The 23,278-nt window shown below is 47.3% G+C and overlaps 2 protein-coding genes, 1 long non-coding RNA gene and 1 pseudogene across 5 annotated transcripts; 3 read left to right on the top strand and 1 right to left on the bottom strand.

Annotated features, from left to right (window-relative positions):
* The first annotated feature begins 299 nt into the window (after positions 1-299).
* On the top strand, positions 300-19,093 carry LOC9654696 (shikimate O-hydroxycinnamoyltransferase). Of its 2 annotated transcripts, XM_024669066.1 has the most exons (3): positions 300-318; positions 17,343-17,799; positions 17,843-19,093. In XM_024669066.1, the coding sequence occupies exons 2-3, from the start codon at positions 17,374-17,376 to the stop codon at positions 18,794-18,796; spliced, it is 1,380 nt and encodes a 459-aa protein (XP_024524834.1). In that variant the 5' UTR covers positions 300-318; positions 17,343-17,373; the 3' UTR covers positions 18,797-19,093. The 2 variants fall into 2 exon arrangements, with proteins under 2 accessions (XP_024524834.1, XP_002964534.1); XM_002964488.2 differs by lacking the exon at positions 300-318 and having other exon boundaries at positions 17,308-17,799.
* Positions 4,499-5,583, bottom strand: LOC112344406. Of its 2 annotated transcripts, XR_002991671.1 has the most exons (3): positions 5,157-5,583; positions 4,811-5,064; positions 4,499-4,757 (listed from the first exon to the last, which is right to left on the bottom strand). It is a non-coding gene; the product is annotated as an uncharacterized LOC112344406 (long non-coding RNA). The 2 variants fall into 2 exon arrangements; XR_002991670.1 differs by having other exon boundaries at positions 4,811-5,583.
* On the top strand, positions 5,607-7,388 carry LOC9654698 (annotated as a pseudogene).
* On the top strand, positions 13,689-15,042 carry LOC9654697 (carbonic anhydrase 2). The gene is made up of 9 exons (XM_002964489.2): positions 13,689-13,786; positions 13,835-13,994; positions 14,050-14,126; positions 14,194-14,242; positions 14,295-14,411; positions 14,460-14,516; positions 14,561-14,643; positions 14,713-14,818; positions 14,872-15,042. The coding sequence occupies exons 2-9, from the start codon at positions 13,887-13,889 to the stop codon at positions 15,040-15,042; spliced, it is 768 nt and encodes a 255-aa protein (XP_002964535.2). The 5' UTR covers positions 13,689-13,786; positions 13,835-13,886.
* Positions 19,094-23,278: the final 4,185 nt, after the last annotated feature.

The following is a 23,278-nucleotide window of genomic DNA, read 5'->3' as shown; positions in this document are numbered from 1 at the left end:
AGCATATACTATATGCTGTGCATGATTTAATCTATGGCTCCAATGCAGCCCTGGGTTCAAAGTCAGAGTCCCCTGAACTTGGGTTTTTGGTTGCTACAATGAAGTACAGGAATGCTCTATTTCAGAAGAGCCCCGTTCTTGCAAAAAGCGCTCTAGTCACACCATCAATTGCCAAGCTGTTCATGTGCGGCCACACTGCCTCAGGCAAGACCACCATCTCCACCAATCTGGTCCGCCCCTATGCAGCCCTCCTGCAGTGTGTGAAGCCGCCATGTCAATCATGCATCAAAAGTGGGATTCTTTCTCCCTCTCTTGAGTGTTTTTGTGGTTTTTGTGGATTTCATCTTTGGTTGCAAAGATGGTTGTGCGCGTAGAGTCCGTGTCGACGATCGTTCCAGCGGTCCCAACACCGCAGCTCTGCACTCTGGCTTTGCAACTTCCAAATCCAGGTCCTGGCCGAGAACTATCTCAAGCAAGTTTACTACTACCCAGCTGCTCTGGACCACATAAGCTCTTTCGATTCACTGGTGGCGAGTTTGAAGGACTCGCTCTCCCGGATCCTCGTCCCGTACTATCCGCTAGCCGGGAGGCCCAGAATCACCGGCCTCGACCGTCCCATCCTCGACTGCAACGACCGTGGCATCGAGTTCGTGGTGGCCTTCACCGATGCGAGCTTCGGCGACTGGGGCAATTCCATGAAGCAGTGCTCCATCGGGCAGGAGCTCAACCCGGCCCAGACCGCGATCACCGATCCGGAGAACTTCCCTCAGCTCAAAGTTCAGGTAAGTCCTTTGACCGGCTTTGATCGGCTTTGACTACTCTCCCAGGTGACCAAGTTCCGGTGTGGCGGGATAGCTCTGGGCCTCGTCACCAGCCACACCCTCCTGGACGGCTCCTCGGTCTTCCCCTTCCTCAAGGCCTGGTCGGAGCTCCACCGGGGATTCCCACCGCCGAATCCACCGCCCAGCTTCGACTCCAGCCTCCTCAAGGCGTGGGATCCGCCCAGCGTCACCGTGCCGGTCCGGGACTTCGTTGCTGTGACCCCCGCCATCGCCGAGGAGATGGACAAGGCCGCCCAGGACTTCAAGCCCAGTTACCACGTCCGGGCATTCCACATGAACGAGCAGCAGCTCGCGGAGCTCAAGCACGAGATCGCGTCTGGCCCGTTCGCATACGGCAGCAGCCTTCGACCTCCTTCGAGGCCGTCTCGGCTCTCGTCTGGAAGTGCATCACCGATGCCGAGCGAGTACTGCGGCACCTCCTCCTTCACGCTCTGCCTGCCGTGCGCCGTGGGCGATCTCAAGAACAAGCACATCTCCCACACCGCGCGGCTCTTCCACGAGGATGTCCGCAACGTAGGCCAGGAGAGGATCCAGTCTACCATCGACTGGATGGAGGAGACGCTGCGCAAGGGCCATGAGGAAGAAATGCATAATACAGCACCCCTCACTCTTACGTGGTTGCCCCTTTGCCACGCTCACTCCTCGCTTCCTCCGTGGCGTGCTGAGTCATGATATCGGGCTCAACGTCCTGCCACCCAGCACCGGGATGGGGATCTTCAGTGTCAGCTTGCACTCATTCCCGGTGTACGAGTTTGAGTTTGGGGGGCGGCCGGCCCACTTCTCGATGGTGCTGGAGCCGTGGTATGGCAACGGGGTGGTGGTGCTACTTCCCATGCCCCAGGGCGGGATGCGAGAGCGCCGGATTGTGGTGATGCTGCTCGTGGAGCAGATGAAGAGGCTGCTGCAAAGCGAGCTCTTTGCGAGGTTTACAACCCTGGACTGCTAGTTCCTCTCCGCACGGGAGCTTCAAATAAGAGTGGCGAATGGTCCCCTTGACTCCATGGTCTAAAGATGTATGGGCCCTGTTTCTGTGGTTTTCATCACGAAAGAAATGAATGCACGAAGGCTACTTTAGTTTTTGGAGGTGCTGCTCTTCATGAGTGGCATCGTCAGCTGTAGGAGAGTAAATTAGTTTGTTCCACGCCCTAATCGCTGGCAGATTGATTTCTCGCGGTCTTTGGACTCTCAACATGATCCTCGCTGCCTAATCCAATGCCATAAAAGAAAGGCTAGAGGGGATCAAGAATTTGTGTTGAAACTCTCACACTAGGTTCGCTCTTTCTTTTCGATTGCAACGCAAAAAGGAGCCAGTGACACTGCAAAACAACGGGCCAACTCTCAACGCGAACTCACTGATGTGGACGAATATGAACAATCAACAATACTTAGGTTTACGTTGCCAGGTTCTCGTGTCTTTCGATTTGTTCTAATTGCTTGTCATGAAGAAGCCAAGTGACATGCTGGTTTTGCTCAACGACGATAAGAACTGAAAAACGACATGTCACAGCGTGTGCCATACTAGGTTAGCAACGTTTTGGAGAGATTGTCAGCGCTTTGATCAAAGGAACCTGCCCAGCCTTTTGGTAGCACACCACATGGCCATTTATCTTCATTATAGTCGAGTCAAAAAATTCCTGGCTAATGGTCTTTATTCATGCCTTTGACCATTAACAGTTTTCAAAGTATGCAAGAGGTGTAGAAGGCAGAGTAAACCAGTTTATGTCATACAAAACCATTGAATACAAGTCTCTACTTGCTCCGCTGGAAGTGTACCTGAGCTATGAAGAACCGGAGGCTAGCCATGTTGCACCCAGCGAGCGATCCTGGCAAACTGGCGTCGGGTGTTTGGAAGAAGCTGATGCGTCTTAACAGCGAGCCTCTCCCTTTCACAGAGACGAGGTAGGGGACTACAAAAAGAGTCTCACGTTTGCGTCTCGCCTCCAAGGTGGCCACATCCCCGAGTTGATCCAGGAAAAGGTTGTGAGTTTTGTGGAGACATACAACCAGCAGTACACCAAGGAGACTGAGACTGCCCGTGATACTGCAACTTCAAAGCCAAAGGACGCAATGGTCAGGCACGAGCTCGAGTACCTGAGAAGCGGAAATGAGCTCGAGCTTTTGAGTCTACTCCCGAACGCCAGGGACGAAGAAGAACCCTCAGACAGAGCCAGAGGCACGACTGGACGAGCTAGTGGCAAGGCTGGATGAAAATACTCAGGCAGCAGCGATTGGACTGGAAGAAATTCCTCGGCCGTGGACAGAGGACACGAAGCTGCTCGTGCTCACGCCAGAAGGGATCGGCTTGGAAGTGACGAGCCCGAAGTCTTCAAGCTCGGACAGCTACAAGAGGTTTAACGAGCTCTTGAGTAGCTGCCACAGCCTCCAGAAGCTCGTCTCTGGGAATGTTTTTTGACATAACTACTAAACAAATGTTTGCAACTTTGTATATGTAAGGAAACCACTTGTATAGATCGTCTCGTTTTGCCACTGCCTACCCATCGTTAGATAGCCCTGGAACGTTACCGTTGCAATCTCATAGCGTTCCAAAAACAAAAAGATGTTAGGGAAACCATAAAAAAAACTAAAGCCTGGAAGACTGAAGCCTCTCCTGGCGTTCTTTGAACAAACATTTTGGTTAGAACAAATAGCTCTTAAACTTCGACTTCCACTTCGTTGAACAGAAAACATCCTAGTTAGACAAACCAATATATGAGTTGTAAATTCACGCTATGCACATTCCTTTGACTTTGGAGTTTTCATGGTCGTTGTTTTCAATGAGGTTGGACCATTGTCAATGTACGTCTTCAGCTGGATTGAAGTTCTGGCCCAACGTTGTTTCTCGCAGGTCTTGCATTGAGCGTAGCAACAATTAAATCTCTCCAATCTCGTAGCATTTTTCTTCTTGGACACAGCATTTTTTAGTTCTTACCATCACGTCACTTGTTTTTTTTCATGACAAGAAATTAGAACAAATTTACACACGCAAACCCTGAAGCTAAGTATCATCAACTTTTAATGATCGTTAGTTTTGTTTGTATTCACAAATTTCCCTTCGCATTTAGAGTTGCTTGAACTGTTGCTTTGCACTTAGCTTGTTTGAGTTGTTTGATTGAGCATATCATCTTAGCTTGACTGTGTGGCTCCCTTTTGCGTTGAGCATAGCATCTTCTTGACCCCGTTGTCAGCACTCTCAATTGAAAAGAAAGAGCAAACCTGAATTCTTCAAACGTTGAGAGTTTCAACACGAGTTCTTGAATGCCTCTAGCCTTTCTTTTATCGTTGATAATTCTTTTATTGTTGATACCTCTTGGCTCGTTGCAAGCAGCTTCGCTTTCTTGTCTCCAGCAAGTCTCTCTTGTTTCGTTGTCTTACTCGCTTATTGCCAACACAAAGAAAAATAAATAAACTTACCTTTGCGAGGTGGAGGGGCTGGTCCAGGATCAACGACGGATCATGATCGTTGAGGTATTCATTGAGGTTTGACCATTGTCATGTATGTCTTCAGCTGGATTGAAGTTCTGAAGATTGCAGGTGCCCAACGTTGTTTCTCAGCTCGCAGGTCTTGCGTTGAGCGCAGCAACAACATAACTCAAAGCACTGACAATCTCTCCAAAACGTTGATACAAAATCTCTCCAATCTAGTAGCATCTTTCTTCTTGGCACACGTCTTATCGTCATTGAGCTGTCACTTGGCTTCTTCATGACAAGAAATTAGAACAAATCCCCGTTGTTTTGCACTTTGCTTGTTTGAGTTGTTTGAGCACATCATCTTAGCACTGGCTCCCTTTTGTGTTGCAATCGAAAAGAAAGAGGGAACCTGGTGTCTTCAAATGTTGAGAGTTTCAACACGAATTCTTGATCGCCTCCTTTCTTTTATCGTTTATCATACCTCTTAGCAGCTTCGCTTTCTTGTCCCTGGCAAATCTCTGTCTTACTTGCTTATTGCTAACGCAAAGAAAAGCCCTTACCTTGAGAGGTGGAGAGGTGCGGCAGTTGACCGGTCCGGCCAAGGATCAGCGACGGATCATGATTGTTGTTGTCATTGTCATGTACGTCTTCAGCTGGATTGAAGTTCTGAAGATCGCAGATGCCCAACGTTGTTTCTCAGCTCACCGGTCTTGCGTTGAGCGCAGCAACAACATAACTCAAAGCACTGACAATCTCTCCAAAACGTTGACACAAAATCTCTCCAATCTAGTAGCATTTTTCTTCTTGGCACACGCTGTGACAAGGCGTTTTTCAGTTCTTATCGTCGTTGAGCAGCACCGACATGTTGGCTTCTTCATGACAAGAAATTTCGAAACACACGCGAACCTGGCAACATGGAACTAAGTGTCGTTGATCTAGTTTGTTTGTATTCACAGAGCGTTGTCCACATCCTTCGCGTTGAGAGTTCCTTGGCTCGTTGTTTCACTTTGCTTGTTTGAGTTGTTTGTAGTGTCACTGGCTCACTTTTGCGTTGCAATCGAAAGAGCGAACCTGGTGTCTTCAAACGTTGAGAGTTTCAACACGATTTCTTGATCGCCTCTAGCATACCTCTTAGGTCGTTGCAAGCAGCTTCGCTTTTGTCTTATTGCTAACGCAAAGAAAAGCCCTATCTAAACGAACTTACCTTGCGAGAGTGGAGAGAGAAGCTGGAGCTCCGATCAATGGGCAGAGTGGAAGGGTCGCGACCCCAACCCCAAGACATCCCGTCCGCGGCATCCACCGCCCTAGCCCTTCATCAACGATGAACCCTAAGTTTGAGTATTGTATACATCAACGATGAACCCTAAACGTAAGCTAAGTACCATAAGGACAAAAAGAGAATTAGTCCAAAACGTAGCTGGAGGGGACGAGGAATCCTGCTGATCGGACAGCCTGCTGGATGGCTCTTCCGTGCTGCTGTTGCGTGCCTGCACAGCTTCTGGATCTCAGCCGGCGATACATCGCACCGTCGTGGACATGGAGATGATCAAAGGAATCGAAGGGCATGGTTAACTCGTAGTCCCGATCATTGAAAACTCTGCATATGAATATGAGCTCACGGATTCTTTAGCAGCAGCCGTGAGTAAAAGCTCGTTCGTTTCTCACTGTTGTCTTTCTTATTCGTGTTTTGCTGGAAGAGTGCCGCTTATCCATGAACGACGGCAGCGTTAGTGAGAAACCATGGGATCACGTTTGGGGTGACTCGTGGTTCTGTGCTAAAACTCAGGTGATAGTATTTTTTCCAGCTTGACTCTTAATCTTTTGCGAAGAAGGCAGAATGCTACCATTATCTTTTTGATGCCGCACTTAAGCTTCGCCAGTTTGGCCTCGACCATACAGACCCCTTGCATGGACCAGTGAAGAAACTCAGCCTTGCAGCTCCAAGGAAAAACTATCCCGCAAGAAATGCTGTCTATTAATGAGGGCTTTTATCAAATGTTTTTCTCGTGTGCACCACGATTCCCGTATGGACGTTTGTTTCCCTATGCACATGACAATGAGGGAAAACACCTCTCAGCCACTTACGATTCGAAGGAGACTCAAGGTGATCTAGACCTTCTCAGGCAACAGCCAAGATTTCATTGGTTTTGGTGGCAGCAGAAATCTCGTGTTATGTCAAGCAGGTTCTTAAAGACACGAAGGAGGGAAACGTGCAAACGCAGCTTATTCTCCCAAGTGATAAGGACGAAGTCAGAGCGTAACGTTCTCGCATGACTGCTGCTGATCGCAAAGTTACAGCCCTCAAATAATTCCAGGTCTGGTCTTGTTTTGAATCAACGTTTCTTGGTCCTTTGCATCACAGGGATATATTTGGAGAACAGGATACAAAAACGGTGAACACAAAGGCCAAGTCTTTCAGGACGTTCCACTCTCCTTGTGCTGAGTAGAAGGTCTGATAGGAGTTGCCAAAGCACGATGTTGATGTCGTCACCTTGTTCCTTTTAGGCCTATATTTACTCGAGTGGGAGCCGAGAAGCACAGCGGTTGATCTTTGGGAACACAAACTTTGGGCTACTTCGATACTGCAGGGTGAGATTTTCCGCACTTGGTTCATTATATTTGCTCCTCACATCTCATTCCTTTTCAGAAACAAACGAGAGGCACTTTCGGTGGGTGCCGATGAGCCTTCTCAGATTACTTCGCCACGGGCTGTTGCTGCTAAAGACGCTGGTAATGTCTGGGAAAAAAAAGCGAGAGATGTGTTGCTAATGTATCATTGCTTTTGTTGCCAGGCCTGGACACTGTGATACTTGAGAGACCAGGGAACGCACCACTGCCTAGCGGACAGCAAGCACCCTTTGGGACACTTATGATACTCAAAGTTTGCAAGCTCTTACTCAAACAAAGAATCGCGCCTTGTGGCTTTGGGCTTGTGAGAAGTCTAACTTTCACATTATAAGAAAGCAACTTGTTAGTCAGGGCCTAAGCTAGCCCACAAACCTTAACACCAAGAAGCAAAATAGTTTTAACCTTGTATTCTCAAACCAGGAGTTCCTCTCTTTGTTTATCTCCAGTTCGTCCACTGTTCTTGGCTCTTGGGCGAATTTTCCTTCCGTTTCCCATGCATCTCGGGAGTAAGGATTGATTAGATGATTCATCCGTGAACTTCGTGAATAAAGCTCACAAACCGGCTCCCGTCCCGCTGGCAATGGCCACTCCCACGGAAACAACAGCTAAGCTAGTGCCTGAAGAGACATAACTACTTGACAAATGTTTGCAACTTTGTAAATGTATTCATTTCTTTTCAAGGAAACCACAGAGTGCTTTGTGTAGATCGTCTCGTTTTCCCACTGCCAGAGCGTAAACTTCCATTTACCCATCGTTAGCTGGCCCTGGAACGTTGTTCTGTGGCACCGTCGCAATCTCATGGTGTTGCAAAAACAAAAGGAAGTTAGAGAAACCATAAAGAAAACTAAAGAGAACATGGACCTGGAAGGTTGAAGCCTCTCCTGGCGTTGTCCAGTTCTTTGAACAAACATTTTGGTTAGAACAAACAGCTCACGAACCTCTTAAACTTCGACTTCCATTTCGTTGAACAGCAAACATCCTAGTTAGACAAACCAATATATGAGTTGATTCAGGCGTCTTTCCTTGTAAATTCACGCTATGCACATTCCTTTGAATTTGGAGTTTTCATGATCGTTGTTTTCATTGAGGTTGGACCATTGTCAATGTACGTCTTCAGCTGGATTGAAGTTCTGAAGATCGCATTGTTTCTCAGCTCGCAGGTCTTGCGCTGAGCACAGCAACAACATAACTCAAAGCCTCTCCAAAACGTTGACACAAAATCTCTTTAATCTCGTAGCATTTTTCTTTTTGAACACAGCATTTTTCAGTTCTTATCGTGGTTGAGCAGCACCAACACGTTCACTTGTCTTTTTCATGACAAGAAATTAGAACAAATTGAAACACTTGCAAACCTGAAGCTAAGTATCGTCAACTTTCAATGATATTCACAAGCTTCCCTTCGCATTGAGAGTTCCTTGGGCCGTTGTTTTGCACTTAGCTCGTTTGAGTTGTTTGATGAGCATTTTAGCTTGACTGTGTCACTGGCTCCCTTATGCGTTGAGCATAGCATCTTCTTGACCCTGTCGACACTCTCAATCGAAAAGAAAGAACGAACCTGATGTCTTCAAACGTTGAGAATTTCTCATTTATCGTTGATCATTCGATCCTAGCTCGTTGCAAGCAGCTTCGCTCTTTTGTCTCCGACAAATCTTTCTTGTTTCGTTGTCTTACTCGCTTATTGCTACCACAAAGAAGAGCTCTAAACGAACTTACCTTGCGAGGTGGAGAGGTCCGAGAGTTGACAGGTCCGACCAAGGATCAGCGACAGATCATGATCGTTGTTGTCATTGTCATGTACGTCTTCAGCTGGATTGAAGTTCTGAATATCACGTTGTTTCTCGGCTTGCAGGAATTGCGTTGAGCACAGCAACAACAAATCTCTCCAAAACGTTGACACAAAATCTCTCCAATCTAGTAGCATTTTTCTTTTTGTCACACGCTGTGACATAGCATTTTTCAGTTCTTATCATCGTTGAGTAGCACCAACATGTCACTTGGCTTCTTTATGACAAGAAATTAGAACAAATCGAAACACATGCAAACCTGGCAACATGAAACTAAGTGTTCTTGATCGTTAGTTTTGTTCGTATTCACACAGCGTGAGTTTCTCTTCGCTTTGAGAGTTCCTTGGCCCGTTGTTTTGCACTTTGCTTGTTGAGAGTTTCAACACGATTTCTTGATCGCCTCTAGCATACCTCTTAGCTCGTTGCAAGCAGCTTCACTTTCCAAATCTCTGTCTTACTCACTTATTGCTACCTACCTATACAAACTTACCTTGTGAGGGTGGAGAGAGGCAATCAATGGACCCTAATCCCAAGTCTTTATCAACAATGAACCCTAAACTTGAGCTAAGTACCCCTATTTTATATAAGCAGGGCAAAAAAGGGAAGTTTTAAGGTATCATAGTAGTGGGATAGGTCAGGATAATAAGATAAAAAAAAGGGCCTTATAATAAAATGATTACCCTTTTAACTAATTGGTTTAGAGTGTAAGGGATAGGATCTTAACATTAGTATAGAAGCTTAGTTTGATTCTTGTGGCTGATGAATGAGGCAAGAATATTTTAAAAGAATATTTAACATGATGGATCAAAATTAAAGTTTAATAAACCCTATGGTGACCGGAGGGTGGCCTAAGTATAATCACAGACAATTATTCCCTAACTTTGAACTTTGAAAAGTAGAAGAGATTCAAATTCTAAAGGTTCCTCCAAAACATTTTTAAGTGTAGAGATGTTAAAATATAGTATAAAGTTAAGCTTGCCATGAACCTTAATTTTTATATATTTATAATGATTGTATTAAAGTACAATTGTTTAGCTCACAAACTCAACTTTTCATTGTGAATTCAAGAGTGATTTATACTCATATGCATGAAAGTAACCTTTGATAAAAAAATTCCATGCTTGTGCTCTTGTATGCTAAAGATTTCCAAACAAATCTTTAGCTCTTGGTTTTGTGAACAATTCTTTTTTCTTGACATGATGCTTATCTCAGCATTAGATGCCCCACAAAGGGACTTAGAATTCACTTCACAGATCTTTGATATATGAACCTTGCAGTTCATGTTCTCTAAAAACAAAAATTTTCTATGCTATATGTAGCAGTCTACTACTATAAGGAGCAAACGCCGAACTTTGTGGGCCTCCGGATCTGGGCAATCCGGGCCGTTGGATGCGGGGTGAACTGGTAAATATTGGTTTCTTACCACACATACTTTTGAAATATTTTTGGTGGTTTCTTACCATCACTTAATTTAATATATCTAAGGTATATGCTGGTTAATGGTTTTGTTTATATTTTACATTTTAAAGGATGGAAATATGCAAGAGGACACTGAATGAATTACAAGATACAACTTGTTGGTGAGTTGGATTCACTAGGGTGTTATATTACTAGTCCTACCTTACGCAGCAAGCCCACTGATATAGTTTTTTTTTTTTATATAATATCAACATTACATGTAGAAATACATTTTTTTTTCTTACTCTAGCACACTGATACATTCTTTCATATGAAGGGAATATATTGGATATGATAGTCCTAGTGTCCAAGATCTTGCAAAAGTAGCTGATGTCCTGGTGTAAACTTGGTCCTCTCTTACCAAAGCTTGATCGCCTTTGTCTATATGAAACTTCCACAACACTAAACAAGCTTCTTATAACCCATCAGATGGGGGTAGTTGAACGATAATGCGGATGGTTAAAGTTCTTTTAGTTCTGGGAGGTGATGGATTATGTTTGGTGGTTTTTTCGCTTAGATTCAGAGGATTTCGCCAGTCAACTCGAGCGGGCAGCCATGATTTTAGGGTTCTTCAAAATTACAGTGCATTCAGCATTTTATCTGGTATAATCTGTTCATTACTGCAAAATGCCAGCAAATTGAACTGGACTCAAGTTTACGAATTTTGAATTCTGTGATGTCAGCTATTTGCACCGGGTGGAGCACAATTTTTCTCAACAATTTCCATGGAGCCAGAGGAACCTCCCCAGCCATCAAGCGATAACACACCGGCCATTAATCTTTACAGAATGGAGGAGCTAAGAGCACATTGCAGGTTCAAGTGAGTGAGTAAAACTCCATGGTCTTATGCCGCCCGAAAAACATAGCGAAAAGTTATATTGCTTGGCGCTTGGGGCGCGGTGGATCAACGATCCATCCACTTCTCCCCTCTGCGATGATTGACAGCGCCTCCGGCCGGGGGACGAGATTGCCATCGAGCCCGAGCTCCAGGATCGTGCCCTCGGGCACGGGAGATCGCGATTGGCGATCCACACGGGCTGTGGAGGTCAGGAATCGTCACCGCCCGGGGCATGACGCTGGACGATTCCGGGAACCTCATTCTCGAGTCCGCCGATGGCTTGCCGCTGTGGCAGAGCTTCGATCATCCTGTTCACGCCCTCGGCTCAACGGCCAGGCTCCGGGCCGGGGGGATTTCTTCCTGAGGAAGATGGCGAGCCCTACGCCGCGCTCGCGCGGTACGGCAATGACCCCATCGATCTGGATCATCGTCGACGCAAATCCGATGATCCGCCTCCTGATCATCCCCTGGGACGACGCAATGCAAGGCTCGATCGCTGTGCGGACTTGCAGCGCGTGCGGGCGATGGGCATGGATTACTTCGCCAATCCATGGAAGAATGCAGCGGCTTTCTACAGGACCAGCTTAGTTTAGGGTTCTTCCGTTATAGGGTATTTCTCCTTTTAGGTGTTTTACCATATACGCCGCCCATAGATATTTCCAAAAGCGGCAGAGCTTGTCGCGATCGGGGATTGGTCGGTTGTTGTGACGTGGTAAATCGATCTGGGGGTCGAATCGATTTAGTCGATCTAGAGAATTCAACGATGGCGAGAAGCGAGCATCAAAGCTAGCGAGGCTTCTCTACTGGAAACTGAGCGCCTTTGTGTGGGCTATGCTGGAAACTTAGCAGACTTGCTCGATCCTTTTCGAGAAGAAGAGGTTGTAAACGCAGTACACAGGTACGAGAATATGATTGGCAATGTTGCACTGTTAACTTTCTGTTAGCGTTTGTGCAGCAATGTCAATTTGCACGTTGCACTGGCAGAGCACATTACTTTGCAGCCAAACGTAGATCATTTTGGATCTTACAACATGCAGCTAGATGGTGAGAACTGGCTTTTGTCTAGTCGTTTCTAACTTTTTACTTTACAGAGAGATTTCCTGATGGTGATTTGTCATTCGGCTTCGAAGTTGAGGAAGTCATCTCGCAATGATATGGTGTGATTCCTTTCTTCAACGAGAGTAACGTACCCTGTACTGCAGCCAAGAGAAAGAAAACATGGACGAATGGTCCGGCATTGTGGACGATGGAGTATTTCAGCCGCAAACACCAACAAATGACGTCTTGGCAGACCATAGGGAGCGAGCACCTTACAGCCTTCTACGTCCAACGGCAATGCGGTCCTTGGCCTCGATCGTTGATGAGATAGCTGATCAGCAAATGCCAGATGCTCCTTTTCAGACTGTGATAGAGAGGGAGAAGGCCATTCGCGCGCAAGACTGTGGCTATTTTTCCGAAAAAGAATCAGGTGAGCTACTGTAAGTTTAAAGGCTCTTGACTGTCTTTTATCACAGATTTGGCCTTCGCTCCAAGAACACCTCAGAAATCATGCGCTGTGATACGCAGCAACGTCAGGACCAGTAACAAGCGGAAGCGGCTTGCGTTTGATATGTCGACCATGCTATCGAACGAGTAAGCCGAGTATCATAAATTCGTTTACAACTCTGACTCCCGGGTTTTGGTAGGCTGCTACAGAACCAGCTCCGTAGCACAAAAGATCTGCTAAGGCCTCGTAAAAGAGCCGATTGCTGTTATCGACGAATGCTTCTTATGCAAAACATGACTGCTAGGGACCAGAGGTTGCTTCAGCTGCTAACTGGTAGCCGGCTGCCAGCGAGCAACTATCAACTGAGGACTTACGGTGTTTTGGAACGCGAAACAGAGAGAGGTATTAAGCTTACCTTGAAGTTCATAAGAACTAAATTTTAACAAACTTTTAGAGATCGCCGCCACGAAAAAGCTTGCTGGAGATAATCTGAACCGGGAAGACAATTTGAACGCTTCTATAAACCCAGCTGTCGACTCTGTAGCTGATTTACCCGTAAGCTGCGTGATTTTGTTTCATTTGTTTATGAACCCGGCTTTTCTGCAGGACTTTGATTGCCATTTTGAAGGTGATGATACTATTTGCACTTTCCACTCACCATTTCGCTCATCTCCTTACAGAACTTCTAGACGACCATGACTCCCAAGCTCCAGACAGTGATGTATGCTCCGGACGAACGAGGTCAGTGCTTATCAAGTGGTAAATATATTCTCAATGATGTTTCATGTGACCAGGGCGGTAGCACTTATGTTGGAGAGGCTCAGCAAACAGGCTCCAAACGCGAGTTTGTCGCTGGAACAAATTCTGACGGGAAAAACTAGAAGAGTTGCAGCTTGCATGTTTTATGACATTCTGGTAATGTTGTGTTTTTTTTTATTCGTGACTTGTTTCTGACAGCGTGTGGAACAGGTCCTCGGGTCCAGCAGTCTCTCTTAGTGAAGCAAGAGGTTCCATTCGGTGACATAATAGTTAGTGCATCCATGTGATTTTTTTTTATCACTGCCCTGGTAAGTGATTTTCTCCTGGATGTGTGAATGACTGTAGTATGCTTAACGAAAATTTAACAAGCTTGATTTCTCGCCTTTCTGATGTTTGAGCATTATGATCTTCAAGGTATTGCTTGCCTCGTCGTATCTTCATTTATACCATTTTTTATTTTTTTTTGTTCGTTTGTTTGGTTTTTAGACATTTTGTTTCAGGAATAGAGAGCTCTGGGTGCTACTTTATATTTATACTGTGAATGGTGCTTCTTCCTCAACGAGCTCAGGTCTCACGGAGTAAAGTACGTATCCATTGGTTTTCTTTGTAACTGTTTTTCTTTGGCACGTAGGACACCACTTGGCGCCTGCGTGTGTAGAGCACACCCTAAATACGAAGAAAAGATGATCCGAGCGCCGTTTCCAGGAGGATTGGGCAGCACCTTTTGTTCCGTTGTTTGTTTTGGCAAATGCGCGGCGGGGAGACACACGAGCCTCTGCCAAGCATACCAAGTAAGTTTACTCTTGTCCTTCTTGGTTTTTTTATGATTTTTTGGTGATCGCGCAGAATACATTCACCCCAACGGAGAGAGTGAAGCAGAGAATCCAGCACGGCTTTGAAAAATTCAAGCAGGAGACTTTTTTGTACGCCACACAAATCTGAATCCCTGGACGGTTTCAATGCCAACTTCCGAATTTGTGCTGTGGACAGGAGGCAACCAAAGCTGTTTCGCGAAGTAGCGGTGAAGCAGACTCCAAAGGTAAGCGCCGTGAACGCTCGAAACGGCTCATCTCTTTATATTTTTTGTGCAGTTCATGGTCATTGCCTGCTCGGACTCGAGAGTATGCCCCACGACAGTTCTTGGATTCCGGCCAGGCGAAGCATTTGTCGTCCGCAACATTGCTAACATGGTTCCTCCACCAGAGCAGGTACTCTGTGGTTTGGATTCCAAAGCATGGTTGTGAAAATCCGGGCAGGCTATGATCTATCCCGGCACTAGTGCAGCTATTGAATACGCCGTCATGGTTCTCAAGGTAACCATTTTCCGGCAAATACAAGCTTTGCAAACCGTCCATAGGTGGAGAGTATAATGGTGATCGGGCACAGCAGGTGTGGTGGCATCCTTGCTCTCATGACACAGAAGGAAAATGTGAAACGGAGGTACTTTTACGCTCTCGCTTTGCGTATTTCTTCTAGTTTCTGGCACAACTGACGTGATTTTTTAGCCAGTGTTTTTGTTGAAGACTGGATCCAGATTGGGCTTGCGGCTCGTACCGCGGCTCTCAAGGCAGCAGCTGACCAGGACCTGGAACAGCAGTGCACAATGTGCGAAAAGGTTTGCTCTGCGAGCGCTGCTCTTTCCCCGTTCGTCTGACGATTTCGTGCCAGGAGTCTATCAACTTATCGCTGTCAAACCTCTTGGCTTTTCCCTTCGTGCACGACGCAGTCATGAATGGCAACCTCACGCTCCATGGTGGCTACTACAACTTTGTGGAAGGCTCGTTCGAGTACTGGCTGTATGGGGCGGATGGGAAGACAGGTGCTCATTCCCGATTCTAATCAGAAAGGTATGTCACTAGTTTCATCGGTTTCTTTCTTAAGATGCTGTTGCGTTTGTGGAAGCTAAGGCAGCCGATCAAGCACTTGTAAGGGAGGAACGAGTTTACAGCACAAGGTTTTGTGATTGCATTGGCAAATTCATCTTATCCTGCTCAATATATTCTTTTTTAGCTCTTTTGGTAAATAAAAGCATACTTAATGCTTGACTATCATGCTAGGCTTAAAGTTGAAGGGTTGCCCTAAAAAGATGGTAGTGGAGGAGCCGGATGTTGTGATCCACGCTTCGCGCTGGTGTTGCCTCAGAGATCTTGCGTCTAGGGCTCAGAGGGTATACCAGGTTGAGCCTTTTGTACCAGGAAAATCTCCCAAGGAAGCGACAGTCGACTGGAGCGGTCTTTTTCCAGGTAGCGAGTTGAAAAGCACTAATCCGCCTCGAGGCGGTGATCTCCAGCCTCTGTTTGACTTCGATGAGCAAGGTATGCCCATAGCCACAGTAAACAAAGAAGCGAAACGGTGCTCTGGTTGCTGGGAGCAAGCGTTAAACCATTGCTCCCAGGCCATGACCAAGCTTGGCACAGCACACCAGTTTTCTCTCCAGGAACGCCAACAGCCAGCCTTGTCCTTGATCCAGAAGGCACTGGAGCTTTTCAGGCATAAGCAGCAGGACAAGAATTTATTCCAAGTTTATGTTCTAGGTAATAGTTTGAGGAGGGTGGGTGTGATTACTCGACCCAGCGAGGAGGTGGTGTTGGAGCTCTTGAGTCGACACCCAGTGGTAACGAGCTTGAGATGCGAGCAGCTTGAAAAAGATGATGCCTTTGTGGATGACGGTGGCGGCAAGGCGTGGTATTGTAGCACGTATAACATGTACTGGATTGGGCAGTGTGTGGTGCTCCTGGGGTTTACTCCCACTAGATGGATTGTGTTCCACCCTAAGCACGGGATTTTCACGGTGCAAAGAGAGCAGTATACTGGCGTCGCAGAGTTCGTCTTAGTGCCCCTTTTCTCGTAATTTATTAGCAATCTTCTGTAATTTCTTTTTATTTCAAGAAAGGGCATAGGTGTCCTGCAAAAGTAGCTCACGTCCTGATGTAAACTTGGTCCTGTCTTACAAGAGCTTGATCGCGTTTGTCTATATGAAACTTTCACAACAAAAAACAAGCTCTTTCGCATGAAATCGTCAGACGAATGGGAAAAGCAGTTCCCAGCTGACTAAGGAACCCGCTACAACGCATCCATGCTTGTCCTGCATGAGGTTGTTTAGTCGGCTTGGATTTGCAGTCCTATCAAATCCCTGCGAGCTCGTTAAAAGCTTTTGCTTCTTCTGGATTCTTCCTTTGCCATAAGATATCACTGTTGAGATGCCATTCTTACGAACGAGAGAAAAGAATGACGTGACTCACTCGAGAAATGCTTCTGTCACCGGTGGTGATCGTCCCAAGTGACAAATGTTCCCCAAAGCGTCTTACTGCTTGAAGGATGTTCCCTCCTTAGAAGAAGGTAACGAAGAAGAAGAATCCTCATCAATCAACCAAGTCGAGGAAATAAATGTTACCAATACTCGTAAAAGGCGCAGGAACGAGCAAAGACCAGGTTGCCTCGGCAGCGAAAGAGGTTCTATGGTCGTGACAAAACAAATCCCGCTAGAAAACATGCAAGTGAAAACTTTCATGCAAAGCCATGTTTACCTCTTGGAAACTTCTGATGGCGATTGAGTCAAGAGCTCCGCGACGCTGCTGGCCGCAACAAAGAGGTAGCCATCCAAGTCTCAGGACCTAGGCGAAAAACACAAGGATCATCCATCACCACAGTCTATACGCTATGATCCACAAGACAAACCGTGGTTAAGAGTGCTTGGTTCACATGATCAGTGCCACATTGTGTACGAGAGGATGAATGGAAAGACGATAATACGAAGCCGTGACGCCTTTGAAGGCTCCGGCCGCGCACAACTCTGTCACACAGAGGAAATAAAAATCACACGACGTGGGTTTGGAGCGCTGGAGGAGGCGTAGGGAATCAATCCTGTCGCTTCCTGGAGCTGGGATCCTCCTCGCGGAGAGTGCTGCAGCTCCTGACGGTCGGCGCACGAGGCGACCCAACAAGGATCGCAACACACCTATAAAGTGAGTGATATTTTTCTGTCAATCACGCATTGAATTTTTTCTGACAAAAGGATAATGTGCGATAAGCACGTTCTTCTCGTGGGATCTTCGAGATCGTGTGGGATGCTCTAAGTTTGTGAGTGTATACCGAAAGTTTTTGTGGCGTTCTTTCTCCCTTTCTTTAGTGTTTTTGTGGTTTTTGTGGATTTCATCTTTGGTTGCAAAGATGGTTGTGCACGTAGAGTCCGTGTCCACGATCGTTCCAGCGGTCCCAACGCCGCAGCCCTGCACTCTCTGGCTTTGCAACTTCCAAATCCAGGTCCTGGGCGATAACTACATCAAGCAAGTTTACTACTACCCAGCTGCTCTGGATCACGTAAGCTCTTTCGATTCGCTAGTGGCGAGCTTGAAGGACTCGCTCTCCCGGATCCTCGTCCCGTACTATCCTCTAGCCGGGAGGCCCAGGATCGCCGGCCTCGACCGCCCCATCCTCGAGTGCAACGACCGCGGCATCGAGTTCGTGGTGGCCTTCGCCGATGCGAGCTTCGGCGACTGGGGCAATTCCATGAAGCAGTGCTCCATCGAGCAGGAGCTCAACCCGGCCCAGACCGCGATCACCGATCCGGAGAACTTCCCTCAGCTCAAAGTTCAGGTAAATCTTTTGACCGGCTTTGATCGGCTTTGACTACTCCCAGGTGACCAAGTTCCGGTGTGGCGGGATAGCTCTGGGCCTCGTCACCAGCCACACCCTCCTGGACGGCTCCTCGTTCTTCCCCTTCCTCAAGGCCTGGTCGGAGCTCCACCGGGGATTCCCACCGCCGAATCCACCGCCCAGCTTCGACTCCAGCCTCCTCAAGGCGCGGGATCCGCCCAGCGTCACCGTGCCGGTCCGGGACTTCGTTGCTGTGACCCCCGCCATCGCCGAGGAGATGGACAAGGCCGCCCAGGACTTCAAGCCCAGTTACCACGTCCGGGCATTCCACATGAACGAGCAGCAGCTCGCGGAGCTCAAGCACGAGATCGCGTCTGGCCCGTTCGCCTACGGCAGCAGCCCGACCTCCTTCGAGGCCGTCTCGGGTCTCGTCTGGAAGTGCATCACCGAGGCCCGTGACTTCGACGACTCGGTGACCAACACTTACATCTACGCGGTGTCCACCAAGGTGGGCAGAAACCGGTGGCAGCCACCGATGCCGAGCGAGTACTGTGGCACCTCCTCCTTCACGCTCTGCCTGCCGTGCGCCGTGGGCGATCTCAAGAACAAGCACGTCTCCCACGCCGCGCGGCTCTTCCACGAGGATGTCCGCAACGTAGGCCAGGAGAGGATCCAGTCTACCATCGACTGGATGGAGGAGACGCTGCGCAAGGGCCATGATATCGGGCTCAACGTCTCCCCACCCAGCACCGGGATGGGGATCTTCAGCATCAGCTTGCACTCGTTCCCGGTGTACGAGTTTGAGTTTGGGTGGGGGCGGCCGGCCCACTTCTCGATGGTGCTGGAGCCGTGGTATGGCAACGGGGTGGTGGTGCTACTTCCCACGCCCCAGGGCGGGATGCGAGAGCGCCGGATTGTGGTAATGCTGCTCGAGGAGCAGATGAAGAGGCTGCTGCAAAGCGAGCTCTTTGCGAGGTTTACAACCCTGGACTGCTAGTTCCTCTCCGCACGGGAGCTTCAAATAAGATTCGCGAATGGTCCCCTTGACTCCATGGTATGGGCCCTGTTTCTGCACGAAAGTTTTCGATAGCAATCAATGCACGAAGGCTACTTTAGTTTTTGGAGGTGCTGCTCTTCATGAGTGCCATCGTCAGCTGTGGGAGAGTAAATTAGTTTGTTCCACGCCCTAATCGCTGGCAGATTGATTTCTCGCGGTCTTTGGATCTAGTGCTCCACTCTCATCTCCTACACCATGATAATCCAATGCCATAAAAGAAAGGCTAGAGGGGATCAAGAATTTGTGTTGAAACTCTCACACCAGGTTCGCTCTTTCTTTTCGATTGCAACGCAAAAAGGAGCCAGTGACACTGCAAAACAACGGGCCAACTCTCAACGCGAACTCACTGATGTGGACAACGCTGTGCGAATATGAACAATCAACAATACTTAGGTTTACGTTGCCAGGTCATGAAGAAGCCAAGTGACATGCTGGTGTTGCTCAACGACGATAAGAACTGAAAAACGCCATGTCACAGCGTGTGCCATACTAGGTTGGCAACGTTTTGGAGAGATTGTGATCAAAGGAACCTGCCCAGACTTCTGGTAGCACACCACATGGCCATTTATCTTCGCAGAATTACCTCATTATAGTCTAGTCAATCAAAAACTCCTGGCTAATGGTCTTTATTCATGCCTTTGACCATTAACATTTTTCAGGATGGAAATAAAGTATGCAAGAGGTGTAGAAGGCAGAGTAAACCACAAGTTTCTACTTGCTCCGCTGGAAGTGTACCTGAGCTATGAAGAACCGGAGGCTAGCCGTGTTGCAGCCAGCGAGCGATCCTGGCAAACTGGCGTCGGGTGTTTGGACGAAGCTGATGCGTCTTAACAGCGAGCCTCTCCCTTTCACACAGACGAGGTAGGGGACTACAAAAAGAGTCTCGCGTTTGCGTCTCGGCTCCAAGGTGGCGACGTCCCCGAGTTGATCCAGGAAAAGGTTGTGAGTTTTGTGGAGAGATACAACCAGCAGTACACCAAGGAGACCGAGACTGCCCGTGATACTGCGACTTCAAAGCCAAAGGACGCAATGCTCAGGCACGAGCTCGAGTACCTGAGAAGTGGAAATAAGCTCGAGCTTTTGAGTCTACTCCCGAACGCCAGGGACGAAGAAGATCCCTCTGACAGAGCCAGAGGCACGACTGGACGAGCTAGTGGCAAGGCTGGATGAAAATACTCAGGCAGCAGCGATTGGACTGGAAGAAATTCCTCGGCCGTGGACAGAGGACACGAAGCTGCTCGTGCTCACGCCAGAAGGGATCGGCTTGGAAGTTTTGGAAGTGACGAGCCCGAAGTCTTCAAGCTCAGACAGCTACAAGAGGTTTAACGAGCTCTTGAGTAGCTGCCACAACCTCCAGAAGCTCGTCTCTGGGAATGTTTTTTGACATACCTACTAAACAAATGTTTGCAACTTTGTAAAAACAAAAAGATGTTAGGGAAACCATAAAGAAAACTAAAGCCTGGAAGATTGAAGCCTCTCCTGGCGTTGTCCAAACATTTTGGTTAGAACAAATAGCTCTTAAACTTCGACTTCCATTTCGTTGAACAGAAAACATCCTAGTTAGACAAACTAATATATGAGTTGTATATTCACGCTATGCACATTTCTTTGCCTTTGGAGTTTTCATGGCCGTTGTTTTCATTGAGGTTGGACCATTGTCAATGTACGTCTTCAGCTGGATTGAAGTTCTGGCCCAACGTTGTTTCTCACAGGTCTTGCGTTGAGCGCAGCAACAACAAAATCTCTCCAATCTCGTAGCATTTTTCTTCTTGGAGATAGCATTTTTTAGTTCTTACCATCACGTCACTTGTTTTTTTTCATGACAAGAAATTAGAACAAATTTAAACACACGCAAACCTTGAAGCTAAGTATCATCAACTTTTAATGATCGTTAGTTTTGTTCGTATTCACAAATTTCCCTTCGCGTTGAGAGTTGCTTGGACTGTTGCTTTGCACTTAGCTTGTTTGCGTTGTTTGATTGAGCATATCATCTTATTTTGACTGTGTGGCTCCCTTTTGCGTTGAGCATAGCATCTTCTTGACCCCGTCGTCGGCACTCTCAATTGAAAAGAAAGAGCAAACCTGAATTCTTCAATTGGCTCGTTGCAAGCAGCTTCGCTTTCTTGTTTCCAGCAAGTCTCTCTTGTTCCGTTGTCTTACTCGCTTATTGCCAACACAAAGAAAAATAAATAAACTTACCTTTGCGAGGTGGAGGGGCTGGTCCAGGATCAAGGACGGATCATGATCGTTGTTTTCATTGAGGTTTGACCATTGTCATGTATGTCTTCAGCTGGATTGAAGTTCTGAAGATTGCAGGTGCCTAACGTTGTTTCTCAGCTCGCAGGTCTTGCGTTGAGCGCAGCTGTTGAGAGTTTCAAAACGAATTCTTGATCGCCTCCTTTCTTTTATCGTTTATCATACCTCTTAGCAGCTTCGCTTTCTTGTCCCTGGCAAATCTCTGTCTTACTCGCTTATTGCTAACGCAAAGAAAAGCCCTTACCTTCAGAGGTGGAGAGGTGCGGCAGTTGACCGGTCTGGCTAAGGATCAGCGACGGATCATGATTGTTGTTGTCATTGTCATGTACGTCTTCAGCTGGATTGAAGTTCTGAAGATCGCAGATGCCCAACGTTGTTTCTCAGCTCACCGGTCTTGCGTTGAGCGCAGCAACAACATAACTCAAAGCACTGACAATCTCTCCAAAACGTTGACACAAAATCTCTCCAATCTAGTAGCATTTTTCTTCTTGGCACACGCTGTGACAAGGCGTTTTTCAGTTCTTATCGTCGTTGAGCAGCACCAACATGTTGGCTTCTTCATGACAAGAAATTTCAAAACACACGCGAACCTGGCAACATCTAGTTTGTTTGTATTCACAGAGCGTTGTCCACATCCTTCGCGTTGAGAGTTCCTTGGCCCGTTTGAGTTGTTTGTAGTGTCACTGGCTCCCTTTTGCGTTGCAATTTTCAAACGTTGAGAGTTTCAACACGATTTCTTGATCGCCTCTAACAGACCTCTTAGCTCGTTGCAAGCAGCTTCGCTTTCCAAATTGCTGTCTTACTCGTTTACTGCTAACGCAAAGAAAAGCCCTATCTAAACGAACTTACCTTGCGAGAGTGGAGAGAGAAGCTGGAGCTCCGATCAATAGTGGAAGGCCAAGACATCCCGTCCGCGGCATCCACCGCCCTAGCCCTTCATCGTTCATCAACGATGAACCCTAAACGTAAGCTAAGTATCACTATATATAGGCAGGACAAAAAGAGGAAGTTCTCCAAAACGAAACTTAATTACTCGTCGCTAGCGGGAGGGGACGAGGAATCGTGCTGATCGGACAGCCTGCTGGATGGCTCTTCCGTGCTGCTGTTGGCTTCTGGATCTCAGCCGGCGATACATCGCACCGTCGTGGACATGGAGATGATCAAAGGAATCAAAGGGCATGGTTACTACCACTAGCTCGAAAACTCTGCGTATGAATATGAGCTCACGGATTCTTTAGCAGCAGCCGTGAGTAAAAGCTGGTTCGTTTCTCACTGATGTCTTTCTTATTCGCGTTTTGCTGGAAGAGTGCCGCTTATCCACGAACGACGGCAGTGTTAGTGAGAAACCATGGGATTTACGTTTGGGGTGACTCGTGGTTCTGTGCTAAAACTCAGGTGATAGTATTTTTGCCAGCTTGACTCTTAATCTTTTGCGAAGAAGGCAGAATGCTACCATTACCATTTTGATGCCGCACTTAAGCTTCGCCAGTTTGGCCTCGACCATACAGACCGCTTGTATGGACCAGTGAAGAAACTCAGCTTTGCAGCTCCAAGGAAAAACTATCCCGCAAGAAATGCTGTCTATTTATGCGGGCTTTTATCAAATGTTTTTCTCGTGTGTATCGTTCGTGACGGACGTTTGTTTCCCTATGCACATGACAATGAGGGAAAACACCTCTCAGCCACTTACGATTCGAAGGAGACTCAAGGTGATCTAGACCTTCTCAGGCAACAGCCAAGATTTCATTGGTTTTGGTGGCAGCAGAAATCAAGCTCTCGTGTTATGTCAAGCAGGCTCTTAAAGAAAACGTGCAAACGCAGCTTATTCCTCCAAGTGATGCTCCTAAGTCAGAGCGTAACGTTCTCGCATGATTGCTGCCGATCGCAAAGTTACAGCCCTCAAACAATTCCAGGTCTGGTCTTGTTTTGAATCAACGTTTCTTGATCCTTTGCATCACAGGGATATATTTGGAGAACAGGATACAAAAACGGTGAACTCAAAGGCCAAGTCTTTCAGGACGTTCCTGAAGCACTCTCCTTGTGCTGAGTCGAAGGTCTGATAGAAGTTGCCAAAGCACGATGTTGATGTCGTCGCCTTGGTCCTTTCTGGCCTATATTTACTCGAGTGGGAGCCGGGAAGCGCAGCGGTTGATCTTTGGGAACACA

This window comes from Selaginella moellendorffii, unplaced genomic scaffold, assembly GCF_000143415.4.
Source record: "Selaginella moellendorffii unplaced genomic scaffold, v1.0 SELMOscaffold_4, whole genome shotgun sequence".
Classification (NCBI taxonomy): Eukaryota; Viridiplantae; Streptophyta; class Lycopodiopsida; order Selaginellales; family Selaginellaceae; genus Selaginella; species Selaginella moellendorffii.
This window is presented reverse-complemented; position numbering and strand designations above follow the sequence as displayed.

Excerpts from the sequence above, each read along its gene's own strand:
- LOC9654697 (XM_002964489.2), top strand. The coding sequence starts at position 13,887 with ATGATCCGAGCGCCGTTTCCAGGAGGATTGGGCAGCACCTTTTGTTCC. Across the intron at positions 13,995-14,049 it reads GCCTCTGCCAAGCATACCAA|AATACATTCACCCCAACGGA; the intron begins GTAAGTTTACTC and ends GTGATCGCGCAG. Across the intron at positions 14,412-14,459 it reads TGGTTCCTCCACCAGAGCAG|GCTATGATCTATCCCGGCAC; the intron begins GTACTCTGTGGT and ends AAATCCGGGCAG.
- LOC9654696 (XM_024669066.1), top strand. The coding sequence starts at position 17,374 with ATGGTTGTGCACGTAGAGTCCGTGTCCACGATCGTTCCAGCGGTCCCA. Across the intron at positions 17,800-17,842 it reads TCCCTCAGCTCAAAGTTCAG|GTGACCAAGTTCCGGTGTGG; the intron begins GTAAATCTTTTG and ends GACTACTCCCAG.